The 13,409-nt window shown below is 46.6% G+C and overlaps 1 protein-coding gene across 2 annotated transcripts; it reads left to right on the forward strand.

The window, feature by feature from the left end:
- The first annotated feature begins 288 nt into the window (after positions 1–288).
- On the forward strand, positions 289–11,751 carry fdps (farnesyl diphosphate synthase (farnesyl pyrophosphate synthetase, dimethylallyltranstransferase, geranyltranstransferase)). Of its 2 annotated transcripts, XM_056286486.1 has the most exons (10): positions 289–407; positions 1,033–1,185; positions 1,774–1,914; positions 3,075–3,155; positions 6,804–6,926; positions 7,000–7,088; positions 7,245–7,317; positions 9,231–9,308; positions 9,455–9,589; positions 10,824–11,751. In XM_056286486.1, exons 1-10 carry the CDS (start codon positions 405–407, stop codon positions 11,022–11,024), a joined length of 1,077 nt encoding a protein of 358 aa, XP_056142461.1. In that variant the 5' UTR covers positions 289–404; the 3' UTR covers positions 11,025–11,751. The 2 variants fall into 2 exon arrangements, with proteins under 2 accessions (XP_056142461.1, XP_056142460.1); XM_056286485.1 differs by lacking the exon at positions 289–407 and having other exon boundaries at positions 866–1,185.
- The last annotated feature ends 1,658 nt before the right edge of the window (positions 11,752–13,409 follow it).

Here is a 13,409-nt window from a genome sequence, read left to right on the forward strand (position 1 = left end):
GACGGCGAGCTCCGCCCCCCTCCCGCCCACATCCTACCTGGCCGACCAATGCGAGAGGGCGAAAGTACAGGCGACGGGTCCCCCCACCCCGACTCCTCCCCCCTCCTTAAATCCTATTGGTCAGCTGCTATAAAAGCCCATCCTGGTTCGATAGCGCGGACCAATGAGGACGCTAAATGTCAAATGAAGCCTTAATAGGCCCCGCCCACGTGCGCTACTCGCAAGGGATGTCGGGATATTTAGTTTGCCGGCCCGCTCATATAACGGACAACGAAGGGACGGTAAACTACAATTCGTACATCCTGGTTTCCGCGGACGAGCGCTTGAGTTCGCCCCGGCGGTAAAGACTACAACTTTACCGTACTTTTCAAATTTGCCTCGGTCGCAAAACCAACGGCGTTATCATGGTAAGGCCGAGGACAAAATCGCCTCTTTAAAGCGGCTAGTGTCTTAATTTATAGGGCTTTTGTCGGACCTGTTGCAAATGTTGCCCGGCAGTGCGGGGGACTAACCCGTGCTAATCTAGAGCCTAGCTAGCTTGTTTCTGCCGGGCTAGCTTGGCTAGCTTGTTTCTGCCAGCCAGCTTGTTTCTGCCGGGCTAGCGGGCTAGCTTGTTTCTGCCGGGCTAGCTGGCTAGCTTGTTTCTGTCGGGCTAGCTGGCTAGCTTGTTTCTGTCGGGCTAGCTTGTTTCTGTCGGGCTAGCTGGCTAGCTTGCCAGTTAATAATAGCGGTTCATAGTCCCGGTCGGTCCTTATTTCCTGGGCTGCCCCGGCCGACCGCGTAGCGCTAAGCTCCGCTGCCTCGCTGGGCTCTCATCGCCGCAGGAAGTCGCTTATTTGGCAAAGCAGGGGAAAAAAGAAAAGAAAGGACCACGTATTGTCAACAGTTAGCCATCTTGACATATCTGGCATGAAACGCCTGCTGCTACGAGTCCTTGTCAGAGCCCCTAAAACAATGAGGGGCTTGTGGTTGGTGGCCGCTCTGCCGAGGTTGTATCACGTTTCTCCCTTTCTGTCCGCCTCGCCGCTGCAGGGGGACGGCGCTTGCAACGGGCCGGGCGGTAAGAAGGCTTTGCTGTCGGACCCGCAGCTGTTCGGAGCCCAGTTTGAAGAGCTGGTGACGGAGCTCACGGAGAGAGACTTCACAGATCCCGCACTCGGTGACGCTCTCGCCAGGCTGAGAGAGGTACGTTGTCTGCCTCTGTTATTGTGTGTGTGTGTGTGTGTGTGTGTGTGTGTGTGTGTGAGAGACAATGCTTTTGTTAAGCTACAAGTTGTCTCCTGACTAGATCCTCGCTTGTGTCGTGTTAACTCGGATGTGCGTCACTTTGGATAAAAGCGGCTGCGAAATGAAATTGGAAGTGGAACCAGTGGCGCCCCCAGAAATGTTTCATAGGGGGGGGGGCAAATGGGGCCACTGAAAATCTTGGGGTGGCACACCAAAAGCCATGACTGAATTTCGGGAATTCTATGCTGCTGTTGTAGTATACTGTATAGGCTAGTGGAAAACTGTCAACGTGAGAGTTAAGAAAAATATACATTATTGATTTAAATGAACGGCGCCTAATGTGAGATATCAGATAGAAGCATATTATGCATAATCAGAAGCATATTCTGCATATGCGACTCGTGGCTTGGGGGGGCCAGCGGGGGGGGGGCAGGGATAGTATCAGTGTGGCCGTGGCCACCCCTTGGGGGCGCCACTGAGTGGAATTGGCAGTTGTTGAGATCTGTTGTTCCATGCCCTCTGTCTTCCGACTTTTGCTCTCTTTAGGTTCTGGTGTACAACGCACCCGGAGGCAAGAGGAATCGAGGCTTATCTGTGATTGGCTCGTTACGGGAGCTTGTCCCGCCCGCTGAGCTTGCCCAGGACACGGTGCAACGGGCTCTGCTGGTTGGCTGGTGCATTGAGCTGGTGAGGAAATGCCTTGTAGCGATGGTTTATCTTGTGGTAGTGAGTCTGTGGGTTTTTGTGTAAGGGTGATTCTTCAGTTTGGGGCATTTTTGGCTTTTGACCATTTTGAAAGAATAAAAAATAAATTTCTTTAAAATCAGTTTTTTTTTTATTATAAACTCTTATTAAGTGGTCTGGAAAAAAATATGTTACATGCCTTTGATCGTCCTACAAAATAAGTTTGATATTATGATGCTTTTTTTCAAAGTTGTAACAGCAAAATGTGACGGTGATGACAATTTTCACTTTTTGGAGAAAAAGTTTTGCTAAGTCTTAGACTTGCTAACCTAACTGTTATGTTAGCAATACAATACAATCAATGTACAGTGAATATATGTGAATAAAGTGAAATTTCTTATTTCTGAACTAAAATACTCAATTAGTAACTTGTTTACTACTGACGCCTAATAAACATACTGTCAGATCAGGACATATAGTAAACCTTCACATTACTTACATTTGTGCACATGAAAAAGTCACGCTTCTGCCATGATTGCTCATGCGCCGCTGGCACGTCTCATTCCATGGCAACCACGTTGTTGTCTGAAAAAAAGTTGCTCTAAAATGTTGGGTGTGATGGTAATGACATGTATGAGGGACAGCGATATTTAATGATATTAAATGTGCAAATTGCACATATATAAACCATATGAATGTGAAATATGTCTTTTTAAATTATTATGGCAAAATGCAAAGAAAAGTTTTAATGAATTTAACCATTTTTATTACTTTATTGTAGAGGGGAAGTTAACGAGCCTGGGTTGGGGACAAGCCCAAAACAGTGAAATTCTGGCACATTAGAATTTTCACCATACTGAGAAAGTATTAAAATGTCATCATTGAGACACAAATCTTTTTTCATAGCCAACACAACCTGACTCTAACAAATACAATAATTGTTTTTTCAAAAAAAGTTTTTTTCTTGTAACTCCCCTGGGGACAGAAAATTCCCTTAATTGAAGAATCGCCCGTAAATGGGTTGGGGAATAGGATCTACACTTGTAACATCTCACAGAAAGACATGGGCTCATTAGCGCAGATCGAGACTTATTGTTGCAATGACGTTAATCAACATTTAGCTGAGATGTCACTGAAATATTCCTACGTCTTTCTGTTTTTAGCTTCAAGCATTTTTCCTAGTAGCTGATGATATCATGGATGCATCTGTGACACGGAGAGGACAGCCCTGCTGGTACAAGAAGGTGAGCGTGTAAATGTGTCAGAGAGATTTAAAATGTAATTCTTGAAGATTTACATGCAAACGACTTTTTATTGCTTGCATATTTAGGACAACGGCTAATCCATTAATATCCAAATCATGAATGCTTTTGTAGTTGCTCATTTTAGTCATTCATATTGGGTTGGACCTTCCCAGGAAAAATGTCACCATGTGTAGTGTTTACATTATCCTCATAGCAACCAAATGCAGAAGAGGGGCGGGCAGGTAGGGGGTTGTTGTGTCTAGCTGCCAGTTACGGCAGAATGAACTCATTAGAACTGTGGCAACATATGCTTCAACATTACCAACAAACTCAGTTTCAGTGATGCTTTACTGATTTTAAGTGATGAGGAAGATGCTGACACACTGGTGACTCATTCATTTCAAATGGATCTCTGGGATCTAGGTTTCTCAAACCCCACTGCAGTTACAGTTTATCACCATAGGTGTCAGTAAGTTACACAAGAATGACAATCTTCGAGGTTGTTGTGAGACCATTTGTTTTACAGTGTTGGTGGTCTTCTGACCTGTGCTTGATTTGTAAATCAGGAGGTGCCGGAACACTGAGAGGGTGCTGTTCCGGCGGGTCAGGGGGCGAGAAAAAGTCACAGAATGCATAAAAAAAAAAAATCCAGTGCCTGGAGTGTATCGGATAAGGCACCAGGCTGTTAAAACTAAACAAAACTGTCATAACAAACCACACATCATCTGTTTATATTTATTAATCAGAGAATTCACAGAAATCACTCAAAATTAGCAGTGGGGCATGTATAGACAGCTGTTTTTTGCAGCTCTCTCTCTTTCTCTCCCTCTCTCTCTCTCTCTCTCCTCCTTGACTATCCTTTCACTTCCCTGTCATTTCCCTTCTATCTGGATTACTACAATGGGGGGAAGATGGAATTAGGGTGAAAAGTTGTATTTACTACCACAAAAAGCAAGCAGGCTAACAAACTGAACTAAGTGACTTGTTCTGTCTGTCTGTCTATGAATCTCCTCCGCTCCGTTGTCTTTTTGACAATTTACCGGTTTCCGTGCTGCTGAGGGTGTCCTAATTCACATCGCAGTAACATTGATGTGCACAAACCTCACATGCTTCAGGTGTCACTAGGTGATCTGGCGTCTCTCTTTAAAGCCCACTGAGGCACATTTGTGATTTGTGATAATAGGCTGACTCCCCTTTTTCCTTTTTTTCCTTGTTTTTTGTTGATACTTTTTATTTAATATTTTCAGATGACATACAAACAAACCTACAGTAAGTCTACAAAAATAATAATAAAAATTTAAAAAAAACATTAGGGCTCCTCTGTTGACAGTATTATGATTTGTGACCAATGAGTTCAAAAGTCTTGTTTAGTTGATAGCATCCTCTATTCCTCTGATGTAGGCAGACCATTTCTCCCATTTCCTGTGAAAGATCGCTCCTCTGGACCTCAGACAGAAAGTCATCTTTTCCATTGCGTAGATTTCTTTAACTCTGTCCATCCACTGATTGAGACTCGGGGTCTCAGGTTTGTACCAGGTCTTTGTAATTGTTTTTTTACAGGCCATTAGTAGTATTTTGCACAGATACCAGTCTTTCTTTTTAATCACATTGTCTTTCAAAGTACAGAAATACAACACTTTAACATCATTAGGAATCTTATATCTCAAAATCTTTCCCACAATTAGGCATATATTTTCCCAGAAAGGTTGGATTTTTGGGCATAACCAGAGGATATGGGAGTGATCGGCGTTCAAGTTTCCGCACTGCCTCCAGCACTGTTCCTGTGATTGAGAAAATTTGCTCTTTATACGTGGTGTAATAAAGTAGCGGATCAAATTTTTCCATCCAAATATTCTCCACTTCTTTGAACTTGTGGATGAATGCTGTGCATTCCACATTGAACACCAGTCCTCCTGTGATATTTCTATGTTTAATTCTTTCTCCCATTTTACTTTAATATATCCTGTGTTGTTCCCGTTCTGTTTCTGAAGTCCCCAATATAATTTGGAAATAGTTTTTCTATTCTTTTTTTTATAGGCATCAGTCAGAATATCTATCACTGCATTGCCCTCTCTAGACAATGTTGGTTTTATTCTTTTATCATAGTTATCTCTTATTTGTAGGTATCTGAAAAAGTCTTTATTTTCAAGTCCAAATTCCTTTTGTAATTCCCCAAAACTTTTAAAGAGTCCACTGTGAGTTAGTGTGCATACTGCTGTAATGCCCTTGTCCCACCACTGTCTGAAACCGACATCACTGACTCCTGGTTTAAATTTAGGATCTAGTGCAGGCCAAATTAATAATTTGATGTCTCCCTCCATTTTATATTCCTTCACCATCTTACTCCAAATATCCATTGTTTGTTTAATAATTTCATTATTGCTTTGTTGAGAGATTTTATTTCCTATGTCTCCTAATGTTGCTTGAATCTGGAAAGTATCTAACTTGCCCTCTATATCTTTCCATCTTGCCTGATACAGGGGGCAGTATGTACAAGCCAGGAACCTCCCTTGGGCTGCATAAAAGTATTGTTTCAGGTTGGGCAGGGACAACCCGCCCTCCTCTTTTTGTAATTGAAGTGTCTTATACCTGACCCTTGGTTTCTGTCCGGCCCAGATAAATCTAGATACGAGTTTGTCCCAATGTCTGAAACGTGTCTCCGGAATCATTAGTGGGATGGATTGAAAAAGGTATAGCAATCTTGGTAATACGATCATTTTTATTACCTCAATTCGTGTCTCAAAATCCATGTTAAAAGCTGACTACCTCCTGATATCCGTCTTAATATTGTTATCAATCTGATTATAATTTATTTCGAATGTTTTATTAAGATTTTTTTGCCAGTATCACACCCAGATATTTGATCACTTTAGCACTCCATTTGATTTTGTATTTTTCTTTTATTTCTTGACCTGGGGAATAATTTAATGTGAGAATTTGTGTTTTTGCTATGTTTAATTTATAACCTGAGTATTTACCAAAGTCTTCTAATATCGACATCAGTTTAGGAAAGGTTCTGTCCGGGTCTTGAAGAGTCACTATAACATCGTCTGCGAAAAGCCCTATAATATGTTCCTGTTCTCCTATTTGGATTCCTTTTAAATTGTTGCTCTGCCTGATCATTTGTGCCAACGGTTCAATAAATATTGCAAACAAGGTCGGGCTAAGGCAACATCCCTGGCGGGTCCCTCGTTGCAAAACAAATCTATCAGTTAGACGTCCATTAATTTTTATCCTCGCTGTAGGTTCTTGATAGAGGCTTTGAATACATTGTATTGTCTGTTTTTGAATCCCTAGTCTCCCCAGTACCTGATAGAGGAATTTCCAATTGACACAGTCAAAGGCCTTCTCTGCGTCGAGGCTCACTAAAACTGCTCTTCTCCTTTTTGTTTTAAACCGGATTTAAAATGCATCCAAAACAGACAAACAAGAGATTCATGAGTAACTTCAATGGGAAATAAGTGACAGGACGGATAACATTAAATATTACACAAAATTTATTTACAGCTTTTGATAGCAACAGGCGGTGCGGGATCCAGTCGAATAGGTGTCAGTCCCAATCTGGGAGGTCCCGGATCCTGACCTGGCACAAATTAAGCCCTGCTTCTGACTATGTAGTATAACTTACTGTCCTGGTTCATTTTTAAGGACGGCGTTGGTCTGGATGCCATCAATGACGCCTTTCTCTTGGAAGCGGCCATCTATAGACTGTTACGCAGACACTGCAGGGACCAGCCCTACTACCTTCATCTACTGGAACTCTTCATTGAGGTAAGATGCAACTTGATTTACACACACACACACATGCACACGTGTATTCTAACTTAATCTGTGTTTGTTTTAGACTTCATTCCAGACAGAGCTGGGTCAGGCTCTGGACCTCATGACAGCACCACCTGGTCAGATAGATCTCAAAAGATTTACCATGGCGAGGTGAGGGAGGAAGGGAGGAATGTTTTTTCAAGGATGGGCATCAACGGGAAGGGGAGGGGGATTTACTTGTCAGGGAAATGGAATCAGTGGAACAATGTTATTTTGAAATCCTGGTTGCCATAACACGGTGTGATAAATCTGATGTTTTTCCTCTAGGTACAAGGCTATTGTCAAATACAAGACTGCCTTCTATTCCTTCTACCTCCCGGTGGCAGCAGCAATGTACATGGTGAGTGTGTTTATTCGGTAGGCCTGAAGGAACAGGAGCAAGACCATGGTGTCTTGTCAGTGGCAGAGAAAAGGGGCAGTGGTTATGTTAAGGTCAAAGAATTAGCTTTAATCCCCCAACCGGGCCGAGTGAGTAAAAAATAGATATCATTTGTCTTTATCCGCTGTAGAAAAAAAATGTAGTTTGCAGCAGAAAGCAGACTGAAGTGGTGCACCAGTGCAGGAAACAGGGGGAACTGAGGAGAATGGCAGGATCCTCCCACGCGCTACATCCTCCTGGTGAAACGTGAAACTCCTCACTGTCAGGTGAAAAGAAGCGGCTGGCGACTCCACATGTATGGGAGGAGGCATGTGGTAGTCTGCAGCCCTCCCCGGATCGGCAGAGGGGGTGGAGCAGCGACCGGGATGACTCGGAAGAGTGGGGTAATTGGCCAAGTATAATTGGGAGAAAAGGGGGGGGGGTAACTCTTTACAGTTAAAAATAACTCATTACGTTACAGCGTTACTTATTGAGAAAAGTAATGTGTTAGAGTACTTAAGTATTACTAAAAATGAAATCCTCTTTGAGATTCGTTGTGCATGTTGGTTATCTTGCCCAGAGGGGGCGTAGCCTACTGTACACCTACCTCTCAATGTATTGACTGTACCGTCATTGCACGGCTCGGTCTACGGCCCACCATTGTGTCTCTGCAGGCTACTTACAGGAATGACAGATGCCGTGTCCCCTTTACAGCTCTTTAATAACCGTTATGTCTAGTCAACATAAGAGGAAGAAACGACAGTAGATGCCAGGGGACATTGCTTCGGGCAGCAGCCACTGAGGAGCTGCCTCAGAATTGTTGCTGCAAGCACAAAAGTACATTTTTGGGTTCCAGGAAATTATAAATTATTCATTGGTTCAGTCAGACTGCATATATGGACGCGGCAGTCTTTGCTGGCTTTTAGCTGAATAACAAATCACTAGTGACGCTACCTGGGGTAACACGGGGATCGGCGGTTCAAATCCCCGTGTTACCTCCGGCTTGGTCGGGCGTCCCTACAGACCCAATTGACCGTGTCTGCGGGTGGGAAGCCGGATGTGGGCATGTGTCCTGGTCGCTGCACTGGCGCCTCCTCTGGTCAGTTGGGCTGCCTATTTTGGGGGGGGGGGGTCATGTGATCCTCCCATGTGCTACGTCCCCCAGGTGAAACTCCTCACCGTCAGGTGAAAAGAAGCAGCTGGCGACTCCACATGTATGGGAGGAGGCATGTGGTAGTCTGCAGCCCTCCCTGGATCGGCGGAGGGGGTGGAGCAGCGACCGGGACGGCTTGGAAGAGTGGGGTAATTGGCCGGATACAATTGGGGAGAAAAGGGGGGTGAAAAAAATCCAAAAATAAAAAATATCGACACTACCTCTCGTCAGTAAATATGGTATTTTAACAGTAATGGATTGCTTATCTGAAATAGTAACTGATTACTTGAATTGCAAAACTATCACGTTGGGTTACTCATTACAACAAAAAAAAGTAATCTGAGTACTCTTAACGCATAACCTTGTAACTCCTCACCCCCAACACTGCTCCTGACACACAAATGCACACACTTTCTGTGGTGGCTCAGCAGCAACACTGCAAGGCCGACGTTGCACCAGGCACTGTGTCAGTGTCTGCATGCTAAGTGGGGCCGTCTCAGAAGGATGTGTGTGTACTCGCGCGCACACACAACCCTTTTCTGGATAATTGGAGAACATTCTTAAAGAATGCACAGAAGGTAACAGCTGCTGCATCCACCCAGAGCTCACTGATGATCCAGCAGTACAACCAGCAAAACACAAGTGGTGCGGTTCATCTTTTTTGCTTTGCCTGTGTATGTTTGTGTGCGTTCCTGTGTAACCAACATGCTGTTACAGTACGTGTCGTGTCGTGTGACGTTAGGCGGGAATCGAGAGCAAAGAGGAGCACAGCAACGCCAAACACATCCTGCTGGAGATGGGGGAGTTCTTCCAGATACAGGTGAATGGGCGTTTGTGTCGTGTTGTTGATCATTTCCCCCGTTTTGTGGTTGCGCTGTTTGACCCGTGTGCACGGCAGCTCTGATTTCCACACTACCACAAGTCGCGCTGTGCTCTTACGTATCCAACATGTGTTTCCTTCGACAGGATGACTACTTGGATTGTTACGGCAACCCCGCTGTCACGGGGAAGATTGGCACCGACATCCAGGATAATAAATGCAGCTGGCTGGTAGTGACGGCCCTGGGTGTCATGACCCCCGAGCAGAGGGCAGAGCTGGAGGTGAGACTCGGCAAAGTCAGTGATCGGACTTAGTCTGTAGCCAAGTAAATGCTGAACCGGACTAGGTTAAAACCTAGTTTAAGGCTGGACCGCGACTACGTTTGTTAAACGGCTGTTCTAACATCGGTTCCATGAACAGCTGACGACATTATAGAAACTTGTTCGTGCCGGTTCCTTTTGAAAGAGCAGCAGCCGGTGGTGAAACTCCATCACTCACTCACGGATAACCAGCCGCATGTGTAGGGCTGGCCCCGCTGTGGCGGTCCAGCCAAAATATTATGTGCAGCATTCTAAACAAGGATCCCAAGGCTCAAACATATTTAAATGTAACTGAATTTGGGTGCCCGGGTGGCTTGGCGGTCTATTCTGTTGCCTACCAACACGGGCATCGCCGGTTCGAATCCCCGCGTTACCTCCGGCTTAGTCGGGCGTCCCTACAGGCACAATTGTCCGTGTCTGCAGGTGGGAAGCCGGATGTGGGTATGTGTCCTGGGTGCTGCACTGGCGCCTCCTCTGGTCGGTCGGGGTGCCTGTTCAGAGGGGGAGGGGAGCGAAACTCCCTCACTGTCGGGGAAAAGAAGCGGCTGGCAACTCCACATGTATCGGAGGAGACGTGGTAGTCTGCAGCCCTCCCCGGATCGGCAGAGGGGGTGGAGCAGCAACCAGGACGGCTCGGGAGAGTGGGGACCAGATACAATTGGGGAGAAAAAGGAGGGACCCCCCCCCCCCCCATAAAAAAAAATGTTAACTAAATTTAATTTCATGGTAATACATCAATGGACATCTAGCGCTGGGACGGCATCCAGCACTTTACCTGCGCCCCCATCCATAGGGGTGGTGGTTGTGTCAGGGAGGGCAACTCATTATGCGGATTGACAAGACCACACCGGATCAGCCGAGGCTCCATACGGGATTGGCTGAGGCCTGGGTTAACAACTGCCGCCATGGAGGCTGTGCCCTGACAGGGTACCGATGAAAACTGTACAGTCCGCTGTGGCGACCCCTGAGAAACGGGGAACAAGCTGAAAGAAGTCACGCATCAGTGGAATCGAGCCATTGAAACTGATGTTTTAAACTTGAAATAAATACACTCGTATCCCAGAACAATACTGCAAGTATTGTTGACGATTAAGATTTTATACTGTTGAGTCATTTTACACGATGGTAGTGCAACATACACAACAAGACATTGTTCACCCTGTGCATTAGTAATTTTTCCTTTTCCCCCCTTCAGGCCTGTTACGGACGCCATGATGACGCTAGTGTGGAGAGGGTCAAAACACTGTACGACACCCTTCAGATGCCGGCGCTTTACCACAAGCACGAAGAAGAGAGCTACCAGCGACTCCAGAATCTGATCGCGTGTCACGCCAAAAACCTTCCCCACTCGGTGTTCCTCAACTTTGCTCAGAAAATCTACAAGCGGAACAAGTGATGGGACGGTTTTGTTTGAGCGGGACCGGCAGGGCCCGCACTATTCAGCTGACACATTGGTCAACATCTTGCGTACTGTAGTGTGAACCGGGTCCGCTGGTGCTCGAGACTGCGCTGGCGACCAGCATGGAGCTGACGCTTAGGGAGGCGGGTCAGTTCTGGTGAAACTGAACCCCCTTACTTAGATAGTTCTCCTCTTCCTGTTTTCTCTGTCTCATCTGTCCACTTGTGAATGTCATCAGTTCGCCCGTCACCTTTTTTTCTGTGTTCTCTCTCTATTTTTTTTTTTTAACCTAATGCATGATGGACAATATCGCTTGTCATCACTGCTCTAGAATCCCATGGATTTGTTAAGTGACGGTGGCGTGAATCCCACATGTGTTTTGTTCAGCGGTCATATTGGTCAGCCCTGAGCTGTGCGTAGTATTTTTACGTGGATTAAAATACAGATGTGCACAGATGCTCCTGCTGACGAGGGTCAGTTACAGTAAAGCGGCTAAGCCGGCGGTGTTGGCTCGGTTTGAGATCCATAAATGACGACGCAAGAGAGTAAAATGGGATCGTAATAATTTAAACAAAGTGAAAACAGATTTGTAGATTGAAGACGAGGTTTTGTGTTGGGATGTGCTCGTAGATCAGGGCAAACTAAAGGGTTTGTTGTCCCTGATGTGCTTATCGCTGCTATAAAGGTTATTAGAACGATGCGACCTGTAATAAAAGACACATGACCAAGATTAACCCCTCTTTTTGTCCCTTATTTAAACATCCATCCATCATCCAAACTGCTTATCCCCATCGGGGTCGCGGGGATGCTGGAGCCTATCCCAGTGGTCACTGGGCGGCAGGCGGGGAGACACCCTGGAAAGGCCGCTGGGCCATCACAGGTCCGTCACAGCACCATCACAGGTCCATCACAGGGCTGTCAGGGCCATCACAGGTCCATCACAGGTCTATCATAGGTCCATCACAGGGCTGTCAGGGCCATCATAGGTCCATCACAGGGCCGTCACAGGTCCGTCACAGGGCTGTCACAGGGCCGTCACAGGTCCGTCACATGGCCGTCACAGGTCCGTCACAGGGCCATCACAGGGCCGTCACAGAGCCATCACAGCACCATCACAGGGCCATCACAGGTCCATCATAGGACCGTCACAGGGCCGTCACAGAGCCATCACAGGGCCATCACAGGTCCATCACAGCACCATCACAGGTCCGTCACAGGTCCGTCATAGCGCCATCACAGGTCCGTCACAGGTCCATCATAGCTCCATCACAGGTCCATCACTGGGCCATCACAGCACCATCACAGGTCCATCACAGATCCATCACAGATCCATCACAGGGCCGTCACAGATCCATCACAGGTCCATCACAGATCCATCACAGGTCCATCACAGGTCCATCACAGATCCATCACAGCACCATCACAGGTCCATCACAGATCCATCACAGGTCCATCACAGATCCATCACAGGGCCGTCACAGGTCCAACACAGGGCCGTCACAGGTCCATCACAGGTCCGTCACAGGTCCAACACAGGGCCATCACAGGTCCATTACAGGTCCATCACAGGTCCAACACAGGTCCATCACAGCACAATCACAGGTCCATTACAGGTCCATCACAGGTCCATCACAAGTCCATCACAGGTCCGTCAGAGGTCCATCACAGGTCCATCACAGGGCCGTCACGGCCACATTAAATACGTATCGAGCAAAACTGTTGGAAATGTTTCAGACTTGTCACGTGTTGGTCATGAGAATATTTCTGGGAAACAGGAAAACGGTTCAGGTGCCCGGTGTTATGGGGCGGGGGCGGAGGGGGGGGGCGCCCAAGAGTGTCCAGGAGGCGACCACCATCACCCTGGAGACCTGCAAGGAGGACAGACTGCGCGTGCACGCAAGGGAGACTCACGTCACACCAGTCAGACACAGAAGAGGAGATTTAAACAAATGTATTTAAACAAAGAGTACTAACTCCATAAACTAGCAGCGGATTAGAGGAAATGTTTTAAACGCTTTCATTCTGACCCACTCGGGACGGATTAACCCCCCACCCACACACCCCACCCACCCCACCCCCACCACCCAGCTCCCCCTCAGAGTGCTGAGGGGGAGCTGGACGATAAAATGTCTGAAGTTGAAGTGGATGCTGTGTGAGGATGATAATACTAGGGGTGTGGTTTGGTGGGGGGCGTGGCTTGATTGGGGGGGGGGTGATGACGACAGGCCGTCGCTGTGAGTCTCGGAGCTTCTCCCACGGACGGGGTTGTCGGAGCTCTCCTCCGCTTTCCGGATGGATCCTGTCGTCTAGTCCTCCCCGAATTGCAACCGTAAGTCGATTCGCTTTTCTTTTTTTCTTTTTTTTTTTCCTGCTGTTTTACAT

Source organism: Lampris incognitus, chromosome 9, assembly GCF_029633865.1.
Source record: "Lampris incognitus isolate fLamInc1 chromosome 9, fLamInc1.hap2, whole genome shotgun sequence".
NCBI classification, from domain to species: Eukaryota; Metazoa; Chordata; class Actinopteri; order Lampriformes; family Lampridae; genus Lampris; species Lampris incognitus.

What these genes read in the sequence shown, in the direction of transcription:
- fdps (XM_056286485.1), top strand. Translation starts at nt 910, where the DNA reads ATGAAACGCCTGCTGCTACGAGTCCTTGTCAGAGCCCCTAAAACAATG. An exon ending in TTGGCTGGTGCATTGAGCTG is followed by an intron (nt 1,915 to 3,074) that starts GTGAGGAAATGC and finishes TTCTGTTTTTAG; the next exon opens with CTTCAAGCATTTTTCCTAGT. An exon ending in AGCCCTGCTGGTACAAGAAG is followed by an intron (nt 3,156 to 6,803) that starts GTGAGCGTGTAA and finishes TTCATTTTTAAG; the next exon opens with GACGGCGTTGGTCTGGATGC.